Raw genomic sequence first — 18,861 nt, forward strand, 5'->3', positions numbered from 1 at the left:
TTTTTTATTTTTTTGGGGTTTTGATGTTACAAGTTCTCTATTGGTTAGACAAAGGAATTTCTTCTTGGCAATAATAGAAGGGCTCTTTGAATGGTTTCTCTTGTAGCTTCACTTAATTGATTGGCTTACATGAGGTGCCATTTGACTTACTCTACAGGAATTAGAAGACAGTGATTCTGAAGTCAATGCCAACGTCCAAATGAATCTGATCGAGGAAGCGAACCCATGCTAGATTGGCGAGCCTCGAGCCTCGCCAGGCGTCAACGAGGCCTTCGCCTCGCCAGATCCGGCGAGCTTGAGCTCGCTCGAGGCTCGCCTAGCCGGTCGCCGGCCGTCACCATGCTGGCAACTGGAGGAAGAAGAAAGGAAAAAAAAATGGAAAGAAAATGGAAAAAGAAAAGAAAAGAAAAGAAAAATAAAAAAATAATTATAATTTCGATTTTTATAAAAAAAAATATATTTTTGCAAAGTTAAATAGAGAAAAGAGTTCGCCCCAGTGGCCACCCTTCCAACATGGAATGGGGAGATGAGTGGTTCAAATCCCCACTTTCTCAAGGGAGGATGGGGTGGGGACAAGTAAGTTTCAGGAGTGAGTTTCGACTCTCACGCCCTGCAAGAGGCAGGACAAAAGTCTGAGAGTGAGTGTTAGAGTAGAAATAGAGTATGACTGACAAAAAAAAAAATAGAGAAAAGAGAGCCTCTCTATAAATGGGTTCGTTTTTTATAATGGGTTGATAAATGGATCTTAAATGGGTTAAAAACAGACCCATTTAAGACCCATATATCTCAACTTTTTTTTTTTAAAACCCATTTGGGTGGTTTGAGAAATAAGGCTTGACCCATTAACGACCCATTTAACTATAAATGGGTTCATAAATGGGTCAATGACCCATTTTGACACCTTTGTAGTACCCATAGAAGCCAAACAATAGCCTACTCGCTACCCCTGCATGACACCGCTGCTACGTCGTCGACCAAGCCCCCGTGATGGCTCGCTGCTTCGCTACTATGCCTACTACCACACGATGTTCTTGCTGTCCCCAGCCGTGAAGCCTAACATCGTCATGTTCGCTGTGAGCCCGATGTGAACTTGCTACCGTGACCAAGCCAACCAATTAGGTTGCTGCTTGTTGCCACTGGAGACCAGCTGTCACTTGCTGTCACTACTCGCCTTCGCTGCCAGACAACCTGTTGTTCACCTGACTCCACTGCTCGGCGCTGCTACTCGCTGCTTGACGTCACCCGATGTCGATGTTTGCTGCACTGCCAAGACTAAGGAGCCATATGGCGACCCACCAGTAGCTCATGCGGTGGTCAACAACTACCCCAAACCACACATACCAATCCATGAATTGGTGGGGTACTAGGTTCGTTAACCCCTCATCCACCCATACGATGGTGACATAGCGCTCGTAACGGGTATCTGTCCCCATGACCGGATATGTGGTCACCTGAGAACTTTGGTCCATAGGGACCCCAAAACAGATATGATAGAAGAGTTTTTTTTTTTTTTTGATAACCTAGGGAAACCTGTACAGCCGGTAGCTGGCGAGCAAACCTCGGGGCCGCATGAGGAAACCACCATCCCATGCAAGTGGTTAAGGCATCAAGCGCCTCTGCTGGGTTTTGAACCCCTCATCTTGAGGGCAAGGATCAACGGAGCATTATCCAGCAGAGCCACCGCGACGGGTGGTGATATGACAGAAGAGTTCATACATGCTTAGGGCCTAAAATATTTAAACAACAACAATGAGATAAAATTCAGCATGTAAACTCCCTAATCCTCATGTAGGGAGGCAATTCGCCTCAAAATCACCCTAAACATGCAACTTATTGATGGCAAATCAATAGCAAAGCCTTTACTTTGCATTATTTATTAATAGAAAATAGGCCACTCAATATGCAACACCTTACCGCGTGCCCACTAAATAATCTCTACATGAGTACATCATTCCATTAAGTATACGGTGATCACAATTTAATAATCCGGACATGAATAATAATACTTCCTATGCACAATGCATCACATGAGTCCAGATTATTACAATTGCTTTCTGCCACAACCAACACTCGTGTCAGTGGTCTTTCGGCTTAACTAGTTCTGTTTCATCCCATCGGACACGGCAATGTCTTCACCTCACTTTACGACGGCATTCTAATTAAGGAGCTTCGTTTCGAAATCCATCTGGTGAATGGCATCTTGTAATCATACGAGTACGGAATCAACTATGTGATCACACAAGTATATAACCACCCAAGCCCATTTCTTATCTTTCTCATTAGCAAATGCAAGAGTGTGTAATACTCATACATTATACAATAGAAATAATTGCATACAAAGATGTCATGCAATAATGCCATGTAATCACATTTCAATTAGTCATTCACCAAGGTAATTATGTGCCAATCTCATGATATATAACGTCACACCTCAATCTCCTTAAACAATTTAACAACTCGCCTTTCAAATTAGTTTTTCATAAGTACTTATTACTTATAAACATAGAATGCCAAAACACTTACTATTTGCAAAAATAGGGATTGCATAAGCTTATACTACCTTAAAAATTAGTATTGAATAAGCACTCATCACTTTAAAACTTTCAACACAATAAGCACTTATCACAATCAAGATAGCTCATCGCATTTAATTATAACTTATCTTAATAGCTTATTGCATTTAATTATAACCTATTGCGATAGCTTATTGCATCCCATAATAGCTTATCACAATAACTTATTGCATACAATAATAGTTTATTGCGATAGCTTATCACATTTAATTATCACTTATTACGATAACTTATTACCACTACTTATCACATATCACAATAGCTTATCACCTTAATCTACTTATCACTTAATCTAGATATCATTAGTTTTTTTTATCTAATCCCAATTCTACTCCTAAGCGCAATTACAACCCTAAGTAAGGGTTAGGAAGCTACTCACTTTTGGATCTCGACTTAAACAATGAACGATGGCAGCAGTGGCGAGCGTGAGGCACGATGGTGGGTTGGATGGTGGTTGGCAGCCCACGACAAAGGCTAGAACAACTAAGAAATTGTGGCATACAGCTTGTAGAGGGTTCAACAAGGGCTCAGGATTCACAGCTAACATACGAGGATGACGGCACAGTGAGATCTCACGGCGAAGAGGCGTAAGGGAGAGCTGGATGGTGGATGGCTCATGGCTAAAGGGCTCAGTGGTGAGGATGACAGCACACAGATGGCAAGCTTGGATGGTGAACAGTGGACGACAAGATGAGAACCAAGGGAGAATAAGAGAGAAATGGGTGTGAGAATAAGATTGCGAGAAAGAAATGGGTTTTGGACAAGAGGGTGAAGGGGAGAGAGAAAGAGAGAGTGAGGGGAGCCGGTGGTAAGCGGGATTGAGGGAAAGAGAGAGAATGAGAGAATGAGAGAGAGGTTGGCTTGCATTAGTGAGACTTGTACTAATTTTCCTTCAATTTATCTTGTCCAAGCATACACATGGCTAGAAAATGCTCATGAAGATTGCCAATCCAAATTCATTAATGTTTGGATTTGGCACAAGTAAGAATAAGGGGTAGGCTAGGTAGAATAGGCTAGGATGAGGTCATCTTCTCTCTTCTCTCTTAACTTGGGCGCCACTCCTATTCTTCATACCCATAAGTTTTGTCTCATTAGCTTTAGTCTTCTAGAAAAGGCAAATGAGCGATTACACTAAGCCTTTTGACTATTCATGCATATGGGCTTATTAGTGTGCAAGCTTACAAAAATCCTAAAATGGGTTAATTGCCTTAATAGGGCCCATTTTGGGCCGGCCATGGGTGGGCATGAGGCCTATGGGTGGGTGTGAGGCCATTGGGTCCAACCGTGTGCTTGGGCCCATGTGGTTCCTTGTTCACGATCCATTTTTACTTTTCCAAAATTTCACAATCCGTTGATGAAAAATTGAGTTTTTCTTTCCAAAGTGGTCTTTACATGCCTTTCTGTGGTCTGTTGACCCCTCTTGTAATCCCGCATTATAGGTCGGGGTTGGATTGATGATGTCACAACTCCGTATCCTTAAATAAATTTCGTCCTTGAAATTTGCAGGATTACTCATTTGAAGGTATTGGCGCTCATTATGTCCTCACTTTCCCATGTCACTCCTTTAGCATCATGATGTTGCCAAATGACTTTGACTAAGGGAATGACCGTATTGCGCAACACCCACTCTTTTCTATCGACAACCCGCATCGGTTGTCTAACGTATGACACCCTGTCATCAACTTCAATTTCCTCATAACTAAGCATGTGCGTCGGGTCCGGTTCATATTTACTCAGCATGGATACATGGAACACATTATAAACCTGAGCAAGATTGGGCGGCAATACTAAATGAAAGGCCAAAGTCTCTATTCATCTTAGAATCTCGAAGGGTCCAACGAACTTGGGGCTTAGCTTTCCTTTCTTGACAAGACGAGACGTTCTTCTCATTGGCGACACCTTGGGGAATACATGGTCACCTACTTGAAACTCCAAAGGCCTTTGTCATTTATCCGGATAACTTTTCTAGTGGCTCTATGCTGTTTTTAACCTATACTTGATAAGCTTAATTGGATCTGGGATTGTTGAACTAGTTCGGGGCCAATAATATTCTTTCCTCCAACTTCATCCTAATAGACAGGTGTTCCATAGGCATGACCGTATAGTAGCTCAAACGTTGCCATTCAAATGCTTTATTGGTAGCTATTGTTGTATGTGAATTTGACAACGTGTATTTGATCTTCCCATTCTCCTTTGAGATCTATGATGCAAGCTCACAATATGTTTCTCAAGGATCTGAATGGCCCTCTTAGATTGACCCTCCATTTGTGAATGAGAAGCCATGCTAAATTGTAGTTTTGTTCCCATGGCAATTTACAGGCTTTTCCAAAATGTTGTAGTGAACTTGGGGTCTTGATCTGAAGTGATCGTTATGGGCACTCTATGCAACCGATTTATTTGCCGTACATATAGCTCAACATATCTATCCATGCAAAAGTCTTTTCATACTGTAATGAAATGGGCTGATTGGGTTAGTCTGTCGACAATGACCCAAATTGAATTGTTACCTCTCTGGCTTCTTGGTAATCCCATCACAAAGTCCATCATGATATGCTCCGATTTCACTATGGGATTTCGAGGGGTCATAGTAGTCCACTAGGTTTGCAATGTTATGCTTTAACTTGTTAGCATGTTAAGCACTTGGCTGCGTGCTTAGCAATGTTGACCTCATGCCATTCTACCAATAATACTACTGAAGATTCCTGTAAGTCTTTGTGATACTTGGATATATGCTATAGTTGCTTCGATGAGCTTCAGGTAGGATCTCTTCGTTGCATTTTGCATTGTTGAGTACACTTGATCATCCTCGATGTTGGGGCTAATAATACAACCTAAAGGAGAGTGGCCCACGGGTCGTGAACTTCTTTTCCCGGAGAAGAAGCAATGACGGTATCTGGGGAATAAGCATTGGCTATTGATTCTCTCCCAATTGGTTGGACCGTAGGTGCGATGATTTAATTTTCAAACTTTGATAATCTTTTGCAAAAATTAACTAATGGCTAAGTAAAGATCACAAAGACTTGTTGTTTAACTAGACTCTCATTGACTGAATGTCAATTTGAGTAAAGAGATGAAAATTAGTGGGACACAAAGAGTTATAGTGGTTTGGCTTAATTCTCAAGCCTACGTCCACTCTTCAAACTAACAACCTCAAGATGGGTTGGATTCCACTAACAATCTGCTTGGAAAGTTACAGTTGGTTAGTATTGATCCTTTATGTGAAAGATCACACTCTCTGAACTCAGTTGTTACTCTTATGCTTGTACACTTAATCTATAACACAATTACTAAACAACACAAGAAGTAAAAATAGTAAGATAGAGAGATTCAGAAGAACAACGGTATGTAAACTACTTGATCCTTTTGTGTGATGCACTCTCTTGGTTCTTCAATGCCTTCTATTTTATACTCTTCCTCAAACTATTCGTTGAGGTTGATTTAGAGAGATAGGTGATCGTTGGAGAGTTTTTGTTGAGCCACTGTCTAGAAAGATACTACCCATACAATTTCTTTTCTGAGACTCCTAAACCAACTCGACACAATTCCACGACAAAGAAAGATTTTCCAAAAAGTTGTTTTACTACATTACGGACACATATGAGATCCACTATAAAAAATAGTTTTCTATTTAATGGGTCACCAATTGTTTAAGTATGTATACTGACAAAGAATAACTGTCATCTTATAGGGAAATAATAAGTCTCATTCTAGGACAAATTGCACATAATCAATGAGGGACCCTCTACATTCTAACCAGAGGCACGGGCCAGATAATTTTTACTTAAGCATCATATCTACAAGGCTAGAAGATCCAAAACCAATACAACATCCTCAATTGTTTTAAATGAACACTTTTCCAGTAAATTCTTCAAATTTTGAAGCTCAACCATCTAGCCATCAGGAAAGCAGGAAGTAGATAACTAATGGGGGCAAGTGGATTAGCTAATTATATAGCTACTAACCTTGTTATTCTCTATTTCATTGTGGCAATCTTCTCAATTGGTGTACACATAATTCAACTGCATCTCCCATATAAGGATTTCAATAATCGTTATTGATGGCCTTAGAAGCAAGCACACCTTTTGGAATTATTATCCTCTAGTTGTCATATCTCAGGAAAACAGTTGTTAAAATGTTCATCTCTTCCACCACTAGGATCCCATGACATACCTCTTAATTCGTTCTTTCTTTTACATGACCTCATTTGACTTCTACCAACCTTTCGATCAGGTGCTAAAAGAGGCAAGATAACAATATTTGATACTTTCAATGATCTCTCACCACCCGTTTTTTAAGGATGATCTTGCTCACTGATGCTAATTCAAATAGACTTATTGTCTTCTTGTCCATTTCTCGCCCATGTCTTGGTGGTTCATCCTGTGCGGTAGTCAAACTGCTGTTCTTAGCCTGTTCAAATCTCCCATGTCCTTAAATATTATCATTGATGCAGGGAACCAGTTGTCCTTATTCTCACTATAACTGCACTTAAAATAGTAATATAAGTCAACTCAGACATGGTTCCATAACAAAAGAAAGACTTACCAAGAATTGTTTTACTACTGTACATACACATATGACTATATGAGATTCGCTATAACAACAGTTTTTTTTTTTTTTTTTTTTTTTTATATGGGGTCACAAGTTGTGAGAATCAGTATATGGTAGAGAGAAACTGTGATCTTGTAGGATGTAGTAAGTCTGGTGTTAGGACCATCTAGCCCATGCATTGAACGCGCATCTTAAACATGCATCTTTTGCATGAAAGATGCACGTTCAATGCAAGAAGTCATTTGTCGGCCAAATTTTCGAGACCCATGAGGCCATGCATTTTTCATGCATTGAACGTCCCTATTTCATGCAATGCATGTGCATCTTGCTAAAGCAATTGCATTGAAGATAGTAATATAAACCACCTTGACATGATTCCCTAACTAAAGATTTACCAAAATTTGTATTACTGCATTACAGACACATAATAAATCCGCCATATAAATAGTTTTTTGTTTTATGGGGTCACTAATTGTGAGAATCAGTACATTGGCAAAGAAGAACTTTGATCTTATAGGCAATAATATGTCTCATTTTAAGACGAATTATGTATAATAAGTGAGGGAAGGTCTACATTCTAAATAGTTGTAAAGGCTAGATTACTTTTGCTTATGCATCAATTCTACATGGCTAGAAGATCCAAAACCAAAACAACATCCTCAATTTTTTAAATGGACACTTTCCAATAAATTCCTCAAATATTGATGCTCAATCATCCAATCATTAGGAAAGTAGAAAGTGGATAACTAAAGGGGGCAAATGAATTAGCTAATGATATAGCTACTAACCCTGTTATTCTCTGTTTCATCGTGGCAACCTTCTTAGTTGGTGTAAATATTTGCGCACACAATTCAACTGCATTTCCCATATGACCCGGCTCTGAAAATATTCATTCAGTGAGAACTTCTGCTTATGAGCACCACAACTAGCAATAATAATTCCCGGACTGCTCTACAAACCTATTCTTGGTGGTCTACAATCCACTTTGTGAAGAGGAACCAAAACAGAATAAAATGCAAGCCTCATCATCTCATCAGCCACCCGCAAGTTATGGCACCAAATTTGACACCTGCAGACACCCCCCGCCCCCCAATGTCAGAATCTTTCTCTGGATCGTGTGCTAAAATACACTCCCTACCAGAGAACCTCTGCGCAAGATTTTACCTCAACCACCCGTAAGTGATGGCCGCAACGGCCAAGACCGCCGCGAGCTTCAAATCAATTTTTCGGTGTCTTCAATAACCTCAGGACCCCTCCTCTAGCTGTCGCCCCTCCATCTTTCCCTGTGCTCATCCCCATCTCTGTTTGCTCATTGAACAAAAGGGGGAAAGTACAGCATGATGACTACGGATAGTGATCAGACTAGGTAACTAAGGTTCAAGAGGCGTCTTGGCGAAAGAGGATTGAACGAGCACAAAGAGCATCGAGCACTCTTGATGGTAAAGTAAGACAGAATAGAGCAACCTTCGACGCGGCAGTGCAGGTGGGATGACACCTAATTCCATAAATCTATACCAAATCTATATTTATGGGATACAACCTCCAACTTCGTTCCATAAAGTTGCTTTGTTCCTAGGCCACTGCGCCGAAGGTTGCTCTGTTCCCCCCTTCCTCTACTGTCGAAAGTGCCTGAAGTGTTTTGCACTTGTTCAGTCCTCTTTCACCGGTGCCGATCACCAATGAAGACCTCTCTTGAGCCTTAGTTACCTAGTTTGATCGCTATTCATTGTCAACGTCGCTACACTTCGGCCCTTCTGTTTGAGGAGCAGACAGAGATGGGGATGAGCGCGGGAAGAGATGGAGGGGCGACGGCTAGAGGGGGCTATTGAAGGCAGCCAAAAATTGATTTTAAAGCTCATGGTGGCCATGGCCGTTGCACCCAAAGCCCTAGTAGCCATGGCCGCCATGAGCTTGTGGCCCAAAACTCTAGTGGCCATGGCTACCCCGCAAGCCCAAAGCTCGAGCAGCCACAGCCACTGCGAGCTTAGAGATTTAGCAGCCATGGTTGCATCTCTTTAAGTTTTTGTCAATCGAGGCCGCAGCGCTGTGAGGGCAATGGCTGGCAAAGGAGCGAGACGCCAAGGTGGGACGAGGGCGAACAGTAACGCAATGAAGAGCTTTCTTCTTTTTGTTCTCCCTCAGTTATTTTTCTTTTATGATGTGTGACATGGCACCTAAATTGCGTGTCAGCATATCCACATAGATGCCAAGTCAAATAATAACAGCCACTTGGATAGGATGTTGACGGCACGGCAAATTTGGGACTCAAGTAAAAGTTGGAGATTTTTCTTGAAGCAAAAAAGAAAAATTCAAGATAGAGTTGGGACTAAACCTAAAGTTTATAGGTTTTTTTTTTCAATGAAATTAGGCTAAAAAAATAGTATAATACTTATACATTTAACGTTTAGGTAAGTTTAAATTGCTATTGGATGAAAAAGATACAATTTTGACTTTTAGATTATACAATAATGTATGATTATCTCATAGTAGACATAATTGCATCGGGCAAGATACTCAATGCCCATGCTAGTGGCTGGGTCCAACAAACGTGGACACCTATAATCATGACCTCAACGCTTGGACTTGGGAACTCTAGTGGTTGGGCCCAAGTCCCTTGGTCCTCAATGCTTGAGCTAGGTTCCTACGCACTCAAAAAATAATTTGATGATAGTATGTCTATCAATTCTCTATAAGAAAAGGAATATAAGTTTTCCCTATCCATCGACGGAAAAAATTTTCCAATTCATTTTCAGATTTAAGTGCAACATTGAAAAATATTGTAATTTTCCTAATAAATAGCTTCTTAAAAATATTTTTCAAAAATATTTCATTTTTTGCAAGAAAAAGAAAGTCTTGTATAAACCCCAAATAGCACCTCAAAGACACGTCACACAGAAACCAATAACAGTTTTGATTTCAACGGAGCACTTTCTCAGTGCATTAATTTTTCTCATCAGTACTATTTAGACACTCGTCAATCGTCATGACCTTTCCGATTCTAGTGCTTTAGAAAGAGGAAACAAATACAGGGGATACGAACACATCTCTCCCATGTCGGAGGGATCACCAGATCTGGCACAAAGTCTTGCTGCATTAATCATGCAGGCAGCTGTATGAACTTCCTCTTCCTATACACGAACTCAAAAAAAGCTCAGAAAGCTGCCCGCAATCCTTTACATTAAGATGTATATTAGAAAAGAAGATTAGGAAGACACAAAGCTAGCCTTCACTGCTTCCTAATATTAGAAGAAGACGTGTTTCAAAATTGAACTCCTTGTCTTAGGGTCAAGGAAAAGAAGTTCCTTTCCAGCTTTCATTATCTGGTGTTCTTCAGTAGAAACAAATGAATCATCATCTTGTACACTTGTATATACGGTTTGAATCCACAATATTCCTCCCGAAAATTTAAGTCTTCAATAACCACTTCACTCAAAAATGTTTTTCCTGCTTCCATCGCCAAATTGAAAAAGATGGAAACACCTGATCATTTTTGTAATTCCTCATCAAGCAACTCTGCTAGGATGGTAAGACACTTCCAAAAATGTTCTTCCTGCTTCCATCGCCTTGCTATGTATTTGAATTATGTACCTTATCACATGCCCACCACATGGTTTTCTGATGGTGTCCATCACTTCAACTTGCACAATTAAAATTACTTGATTTAGGCTCCTGACCTGTACTAATCCTGGCCTTGAATATAGTGAGTCTCACCTGATCCGAAGGCCATGAAAATAAACAAGTAATCCGATTCCCAGATACCGGACTACAATTCATTCGAGAGCCTGTCGATAAGTTGGAATGGACTCGAACCTTTGATCTCCCAAAAATTTCCAAGGGACTTTTAGGAGGGTTTTCAAAATCTGGGAGCAGCGGAGATGCAGCTCTGAGCTCTGGTGATGAGGAGTATCTCTTCTGCTTGTACTTTGGCCACGCACGAAGCAGGCAGGGGCCGAAGTGGGCCGGCCGTGGGGGCGATGGTGGGCCGGTTCGGGACGTCCACTTGGACCGAGAAGAGCGAGTAAACAGGCCTGTGGTCCGAGAATCTGGACTCTCCTCTCATATACCATATCTGTTTCAGCCCATCGCCTTTCCACAATATTCTGTCGCACCTGCCATTTTTCAATCAAATAAGGTCCACAGAGTCGGTGAATCGTCCATCAAAAAGAAGGAATCACGTGCAAATTAATGAGCCACGAGAGCTTCCGCATCTGTATTAAGGTATGTAAAAAACTTCCTCGAAGATAGACAGAATCAAATTTTCTTTACTACTTTATAAAAAACTAAAGCAAGTGTCGCAATTAAAAAATTATCAGATAAGGAAACTTAGGAGCCGACCATCTAGTAAAAATATAATAACAGATGGTCGGCAGGTATATAGTTTATCCTCAATAAATATTTTGCTGAATCTAGAGTGAAGATAAGACTGTTACTAGCCGACCCTTTCGAATAAATCTAGTAAAATGCAACCTAAGACCCATTCATTAGTAAAGTACGAGAATAAACCTAGAAAAATCGGCTTGCTGTATAGATAGCAACCATGAGTGTTTTCTCCGTCGGCTATAAAAACCTGCGCACCGATTTTTCTTGTAGTCCACGTTAATGCCGTGCCAAATTATATTAAAAATCTCTCTCTCTCTCTCTCTCTCTCTCAGAGAGAAGTTGTTTGCTATGTAATATTCATGGTTGACCAGTTCATGCAGTGGTTGAAAAAACGAACTCTCTTTCGGCAACGTGAAGGGGACAGGAGTCACATGTCTGTTTACCATGCTTAAAATGAAAAAAGAAAAGAAAAGAAAAGAAAAGAAAAGAAAAGAAAATGATTTAAAAAAAAGGCACGTGACATAAAGTATTCAACTAGTTCCTCATGTAAAACAAATTGATATCACTGTATTCTACAATTATCAGGAAGGAGAGAGCTTGTACAAAACGTCACGCCACTCAAAGACCAGGGGAAGAGACCTTAATAAACCCAAAAAAAAAAAAAAAAAAAAAAAGATGCGATTAGAAAGGAATATTTAAATTACCAGGCTGGCGTGCGACGCTTTTCTTTAGATTTGGAGTTTTGAACCGCGTAATGGTCAGAGTTAACGAGGTACTTGTACGTCGGAGCGAAATAGATATTCCCTTCTTCCCACCCTTTGAATACTCTACCGGCCCTTTGTTCTATTTTAAGCTGCCAAAACACATTAAAGATGAACAAGCCATTAAGTCCAGAGGATTCTTCACAATAAAGAAATGAAAGAGAAAATCGATTTCAATTACATTGAGTTTAGAAGAAGACTATGATTAAAACTGATTTTGAGCTTAGTGAAGCAGTACCTGGTCTTTCTCCAAAAGTGTTCGCCAATCGTTCCTCTGGAGAAGTTCGTGCATGTCACTGCAGCTTGAAGCTAGCCGATAGTTCAAATCGCCTAGCCAAATGATTTTGCTACATGAATTATCATAAATTTCTATTAAATACCATCAGCTACATCCTCAATATGTTCCAATAGAGGTGCAAAGACAGGTACAGAACTTACTCGTGATCAAGAATGCTATCGGGCGAAAAGGGTGGCCCTTGTAGTCGAGAGGAATTGGAGAACTTCGTCTTCCTCAGTATTTCCATCACGTCCGAGTTCCTCTTCACTGCGTCGCCTTCTTTCTCCCCAGAGGTCAAGTGCGTACACACAAAGCAGAAGGTGGTTTGATGCAAGGTCATGCTTATGGAGATTGAACCCTAGATCAAAGAAACAAAGAAAGGGCAGGAAAATCTAATTAATTACCGAAATCTCTAGATCATTAACTCGAGGCTCGTATTTATTGAACAAAATCCTACTTTGGTTCCCAGCCCGCATCTATTAAAACTAATTACTAATCCCTATCTAAGAAATAAATCTTTTAAACTGCTCATGATATTCTAAGGAGAATGCATCTATTTCGAGCTATTAGCGCATGTTTCACAAGATGAGTAAGTTATGACACAAGACAATTACTTGACCACATAAAACCAGTCTGATGAGCAAAGGGCCAATTAAATCATGACAAATTAGGGCAATCATCTAAACAATTTAACCTCATGCAAATTCAGAAATAGTAAGACCCACTAAAACAATGCATCAGCATCCTCACGTTGTCCACGATACAATCATGTAAAATTCAGTTCAAGTTCCTGAAAAAAAAAAAAAGGTTTAGCGGATGGCATTAATTAACTATTAGCTGATGATGCTGACCTTATTTCCAAGATAGCCCATGATTCCTCGCCCCACGCATGACACCTTCAAATTACTGACATGCCTCCTGAGATCTTCCCTAACCCACACGCACAAAAATATCCCCACCATCTGCTTGCTCGCGGCGAGGCAATAACGCCGAGAAACTGGGCTCGTGTGCCTCCCAGACATGCTGGGCGGGCTAGGCGAGCCTTCTTCACTGCCACTCAGCTTAGGGCTCAGCAGCCTGTCGAAGTTCTCTTGGTCAAGCTCATCTTCAAGAGACATCAAGTCCGAGAAGCTGAGCCTCGGTTTGGGACTCTGCAGCAAATCGCTCTGCTGAGAATCCGAAAACTCCGTTTGGGATGATCCATCGCTATTCAACGCCTCGCGAATCAGGGACAGCCACTTGACAGCCGGCCCATTGTCCTCCGCTCCAAGCACGTTCCCCGCGTTTAGCGGCACAATTTCCTGGAACCTGATCCAATGAACACATTAAGCACCCAAGTCAATAAGAGTCGGAAGGATCGCCGTCATCTCAATCTAGCTTGAGTTAATCATCATCATTTTTTGCAGTCTCTTACGTGCAACATGGTGGATAAGATATAAATCGATGATTCGATGATTCAGAAAAAGATAAGGCCAGAAAACCCAACATGTCTTTTGCAATTAACAGTAGAATAGTCCGTCTATATCACGTCGCTAAAATAGAGTCGATCCAGTGAATAATGTTCCTGATCATGGTCTTAAGTCCAATTCAATTCCATCACCATCTCATGTCATCCGATCAAGAGGGCAAAATGGTAAGTAATGTATGTTTGAGCATGTCAATAATGAGCTGTTAGAACATGTTAAAGTCCGCGTCGAGTGTGGCCTGTCCAACCCAACCCACCACTAAAGAATATGCAATCAGAGGCCTCATTAGACTATGATCAACGTGTTTAAAGTTGCTTTTTTTTTTTATAATAATTAAAAAAAATTACAATCATTGAGCAACGTTAACTCGAATTTTATTTTATTTTACAGAGACGTATTGTGTTGATTAAAATTCTTGTATACAAGTTTTAAAAAAGAGAAAGAAACTGTCTTTCAATTAATAAAAAATGTGATTGCCTGGCATTTTTGTACTTAGTACATTTCACTCAAATTTAATGTAACGAAAAAAGCATTGTGGCACAAAATTTCATCAAAAACATATTTTTAATTAAAAAAATTAATTGGCATTTTTTTATTATAAAATGTTCGTTATAAAATTCTTTTATTTGCTGATGGGAGGTGGTGACAGGTGAGAAATTCACCAAAAAAAAAAAATAAAATAGAAAGAGTACAGGAAAAGGATGGGTTAGGGTTTGTACCAAATTGAGGGGGACTGAGTACACCTACCAGGGACAATGATTGAAAAGCCTGGTAACGCACAAAGTAGTTGAAAAGCAAGAACTCCACGCAGCCTTTATCTCTACAAATAGATGAAAAGCTGCAGCTTTTCTGGAGGCAAAGCAAACAGAGAACTAGCCAGAGATGTCTAGTTCAGTGAATGGCTCCCTAAGCAGAAGTTCCTACTATCCAAATTATCTAATTGAATTGATTAAATCCTCCGAAAACATTTGAAATTCCCCAAATTTTATACGTCGAGATGTAGAATGATATATACTTTTCGAAAATGAAAACGAAAAAAAGAAGAGGAGAGAGAGAGAGAGAGGAGCATACCCAAGAACATAGATGTCAGCAGGAGCAGGTGACTTGAGCCAATCTCTCAAGTTCAAGCCCTCATGCGGCGACTTCCCTCCAGCATTCCATGTCCCCACAAACATCCTATGCAAATGTCCAATGAAAACCCAATCATTACATCGAAGGCCCATTGCATTATACTCAATAATCGACACTACTCCATACATAATTTCTCGAAATCAGTTCTCCTCTTTTATGGGACCCCACAAAGATAAACCCATGATTTTGGTGACCTAAGTACTATCTAATCATTCTTTTTAATTTGAACATCTAACTAATCTTATTAGATGCGCAAGAGATAAATAAACTTATATATATATATATATATATATATATATATATATAAAGAAATAAAATCAATGAGTAAAATTTATGTAAAGACTTGCCTTAGATTAAGAGTATCTGCGATGGGCGATGCTTTGCAGCTGAACTCGGACTCTTTAAGATTATTGTTTGCTTCCACGAGCCATCCTTCTGTCACAATCGCAAATTCATACTCAGTCACACAAGAGTAATCCATCAAATCAGAGAGCAAAAAAGTAAATAAACTATCTTTAATCAATTAGAGTTAGGTCAACGAGCCTAAATCATGAAAGAAATATTTTTTGGTAAGAAAAAAGTCAAAATTTAAATGCCCACATGTGTGTTTCATCATGTCCTCTCCACTAATAATATTATCACCATTATCTAATCCAATCGAGTTTGAGATCGAATATAGCATGAGAAGATCACGTTATATCTCAACTAAATTTTGAATAATCATGAAAAAATAAGATCTATTAACTATATTCGCAGAAGAAAAAAAAGGATAAAATACATCTGTCAAAATAATTCAAGCAGCAAATCACCCGCGATATTGAATCTGACAGAAAAAGAAATGAATCGAGCAAAAGGAAAGCAGACAATCAAATCAACCTCTGGGACTTATTATTATCGTCCTTTTTTGTTTCGCCGATGTCCAATCATGATATCAAAGCTTAAAAATCTGACGGCGAGGAGGAAGAGGCCCCATCAAAGAAGCTTGAAAAAGTCAAGAAAGGCACGAGCAAAAGAAGGAAATGGGCACAGCCGTTTTAGCAATTTACCTGAAAATCCTTGTGGTACGAACACATAACAGCCTTGGTCTGAGCAGCTCTTCCTTCTCTCCGCTCTTTTCTCTGAATTCCACAAATGGCTATTAACACATAAAATATTAATAAATAAAGTAAGACAGACCATCAACTCCGATCGCTACCTCTTACAGCGTAATCGGAGTGAAATTCATCGGCTCCGCTTCTGATGTTCAGCCATTTTCTGACCACCACTTTCGGCCACGATTTCTGCCCAGAAAGAAGAGAAAATCGAATCAAGATTGAATTCCCAAAAGTCAGCAAATCCGACGCGTGGTAGGAGGAGGAAGGCGAAGATGATTCGCTGACCTTGGACATCTCGCCAGCCTCTTCTCTCATTGCTCTTCACCGCCTCTGTTCGGCTCTGTGCCAAGACAACCGAGAATTTACATAGATAAGGATCCCATGGGGGAATTAGATATAAGAAAATGGTGGGAAACGAGGACCATCACTTCTTGCTCAACTTGTCCAAAGACATACGTAACGATTGCGATCATGGATATCTGTGTATAAAAGAATGAAAAGATCCTCCATTTTCTACTGGATTTATATTACTGCGGGAACCGACGAATGAAAACGTAGGGGGCTGATCGAAGAGTAACAAATTTTGGACTGCTTCTGTCTTGTTTTCTCCTAATCTCTAACTTCAGTTGTGGACGGAAAATATGTGTATATAAAGGGAGTGAGAATATAGAAGTGTCAAATGCAGAATTCAATGGGGAGTTAATAAAAGAGCAAGTTGCAGGAGAAATGGAGACAGCTTCTGAGCGTAGACCGTAGCCTGTAGGCAAGAAAAAATGAATACCCACATGACCCTTTTTTAATTAAATGAATGGTCGTGAGAGAGAGAGAGAGAGAGAGAGAGAGAGAGAGAGAATAGGCCAGCTTCAACCTTTTCCCTGGGCAAGCAATTGTTTTAAAACCCTTTACAGAGACGAGAGAAACAGAGTGGCAGGATCAAAATTGAATCGTCAAGACAACGAAAGAAAAAGTTTGAGCTTTTCTCTAAATAAATTAACTTACATCGAAGCCCTCTCTCTCTCTCTCTCTCTCTCTCTCTCTCGATCTCGACCGGGCATCTCCAAAACGAAAATCAAAAGAGTTCTGAAAAGGGAAGAGGAGTACATCTGAAACTTCAATTTTTTATCAGATCAATGTCCCCGCGCGAATGATTTCCCCGTTCGATCATCGTGGGAGAGATTTCTCAGATTTGGCAGATAAAAAGCGACCCGGACATAATTATACAAAAACAGATGAAGACTTTCGGAAGTCACAGCGAAACAGGGGAACTGAAAAGTAACAGAAAAGATGGGAAGTTAACGAGGAGACGACATTCCAAAATGCTTAGACACCAACCATTGCGTGTGGGAGAATCGATCAACCCCAGAAAAAGAAAGAAAGAAATCTAGAGAGAGAGAGAGAGAGAGAGAGAGGGGAGGGAGGGAGAGGTCACTCACACGCCCTGAACCAGAGAGGCCCGAGATTGCCCAGGGGGAGGAATGAATGAACAGTGGGGGCGCCGAGAAGACCTGTTGTTACCAGTCCAAAGGGCTTTTCTGTTTCATCTCTGTTTCTCTGAGACGGAGAGACACGTGATTGCTTGGTTTGCTTTGTGTAGCTCGGTGGGAGGGCCTAAGAAGAAGAAGAAGAAGAAGAAGAAGAAGAAGAAGTGGCAATGCTTTTGCTCCTCGGAGAGGTGAAAAGAGAGGGTCGGTTCTCAAATTTATAAGCGTCGTCGCATCTCAGAGTGTTAGCCTGCGCGCGTGAGAGCGAAGGGAATGGAAAAGAGGATCCATGGTGGTGGGGGGGAACATGTTTCTGTGCGGGTGGATCTAGCGGCCTTATTGTGAGCCCGTTTTGCCTTTTAAGGAATCTCCGTCGATTTCCAAAATTGACTACCGGAAAATGGGAGGAGGGAGTGGACGTGGAAAGGACATTAGAAATTGAGACGCAGTGAGAGAATAATCACACGATCGTCTTTGATGCACTTGCTTATGATTACTTTTTGTGAAGATGTTCCGCACATGAACAGAATTGAATGATTATGTATGAAAAAGAGTATCAGGTTGAAAAGGAGGGAGCAACGCTTACAAAAATGGATGAAATTGATAGGTTATGAAAGTGATATCGATTATGATTTGGAACCATATTCATTTGGTCAAGTAATAATAGAAAGTATGAGACGTGACAAGTAGGAAGCAAATTTGTGGTCATTATACTAGAGATTACAAATTTGAGACTAGAGAAAACAAATCAAAGGTAACATGTCAGGACATGTAAAAGTTCATTATTAATTATATCGAAGAAAAAAATGTGAAACTTTAATTGCTTGTTTATTATCACAAGTCGTCTCAACAATTCACAATAATTTTAATTGAGATGTAAAATGAGCTTATACAATGGTACTTTTAAATAAAGTGAAAAGGATGAGGCAATGATAATTACTTCTCACATTGTATGTGACTACGTTACTTATATCATCGAGTTTAAATTATCCGGTGACCTTATGTAAGTTTATCAAAACAAGTGATTGTTGTATCTAATGAATTCAAATTTAAAACTATTTAGGGGAATTCCTTTTCAAAATAGAGAAACTCAAATTACATAAATTCTTGAATCGTAAATGAATCGATTACTTTGCAAATAATCAAGTGGGCAAAAAAAAAGTAGGGGGCATTTTATTTAGGGTTAATACATTGAAAAACTTCAAATTGG

General features: G+C 40.1%; 2 protein-coding genes across 2 annotated transcripts; both read right to left on the reverse strand.

The window, feature by feature from the left end:
* Positions 1-10,128: 10,128 nt before the first annotated feature.
* LOC104436338 (type I inositol polyphosphate 5-phosphatase 8) lies at positions 10,129-15,120 on the reverse strand. The gene is made up of 6 exons (XM_010049085.3): positions 15,017-15,120; positions 13,331-13,787; positions 12,641-12,837; positions 12,441-12,549; positions 12,146-12,294; positions 10,129-11,230 (listed from the first exon to the last, which is right to left on the reverse strand). The coding sequence occupies exons 1-6, from the start codon at positions 15,118-15,120 to the stop codon at positions 10,975-10,977; spliced, it is 1,272 nt and encodes a 423-aa protein (XP_010047387.2). The 3' UTR covers positions 10,129-10,974.
* Positions 15,121-15,407: 287 nt separating this feature from the next.
* Positions 15,408-16,697, reverse strand: LOC120296228 (type I inositol polyphosphate 5-phosphatase 8-like). The gene is made up of 4 exons (XM_039317950.1): positions 16,456-16,697; positions 16,272-16,356; positions 16,123-16,194; positions 15,408-15,511 (listed from the first exon to the last, which is right to left on the reverse strand). Exons 1-4 carry the CDS (start codon positions 16,483-16,485, stop codon positions 15,408-15,410), a joined length of 291 nt encoding a protein of 96 aa, XP_039173884.1. The 5' UTR covers positions 16,486-16,697.
* Positions 16,698-18,861: the final 2,164 nt, after the last annotated feature.

This window comes from Eucalyptus grandis, chromosome 1 (assembly GCF_016545825.1).
Source record: "Eucalyptus grandis isolate ANBG69807.140 chromosome 1, ASM1654582v1, whole genome shotgun sequence".
NCBI lineage: Eukaryota > Viridiplantae > Streptophyta > Magnoliopsida > Myrtales > Myrtaceae > Eucalyptus > Eucalyptus grandis.

Excerpts from the sequence above, each read along its gene's own strand:
- LOC104436338 (XM_010049085.3), bottom strand. The coding sequence starts at position 15,120 with ATGTTTGTGGGGACATGGAATGCTGGAGGGAAGTCGCCGCATGAGGGC. Across the intron at positions 13,788-15,016 it reads GCTGACATCTATGTTCTTGG|GTTCCAGGAAATTGTGCCGC; the intron begins GTATGCTCCTCT and ends TCATTGGATCAG. Across the intron at positions 12,838-13,330 it reads TGGGCTATCTTGGAAATAAG|GGTTCAATCTCCATAAGCAT; the intron begins GTCAGCATCATC and ends TCTTTGATCTAG.
- LOC120296228 (XM_039317950.1), bottom strand. The coding sequence starts at position 16,485 with ATGAGAGAAGAGGCTGGCGAGATGTCCAAG. Across the intron at positions 16,357-16,455 it reads AGGCTGGCGAGATGTCCAAG|AAATCGTGGCCGAAAGTGGT; the intron begins GTCAGCGAATCA and ends CTTTCTGGGCAG. Across the intron at positions 16,195-16,271 it reads CTCCGATTACGCTGTAAGAG|AGAAAAGAGCGGAGAGAAGG; the intron begins GTAGCGATCGGA and ends TGTGGAATTCAG.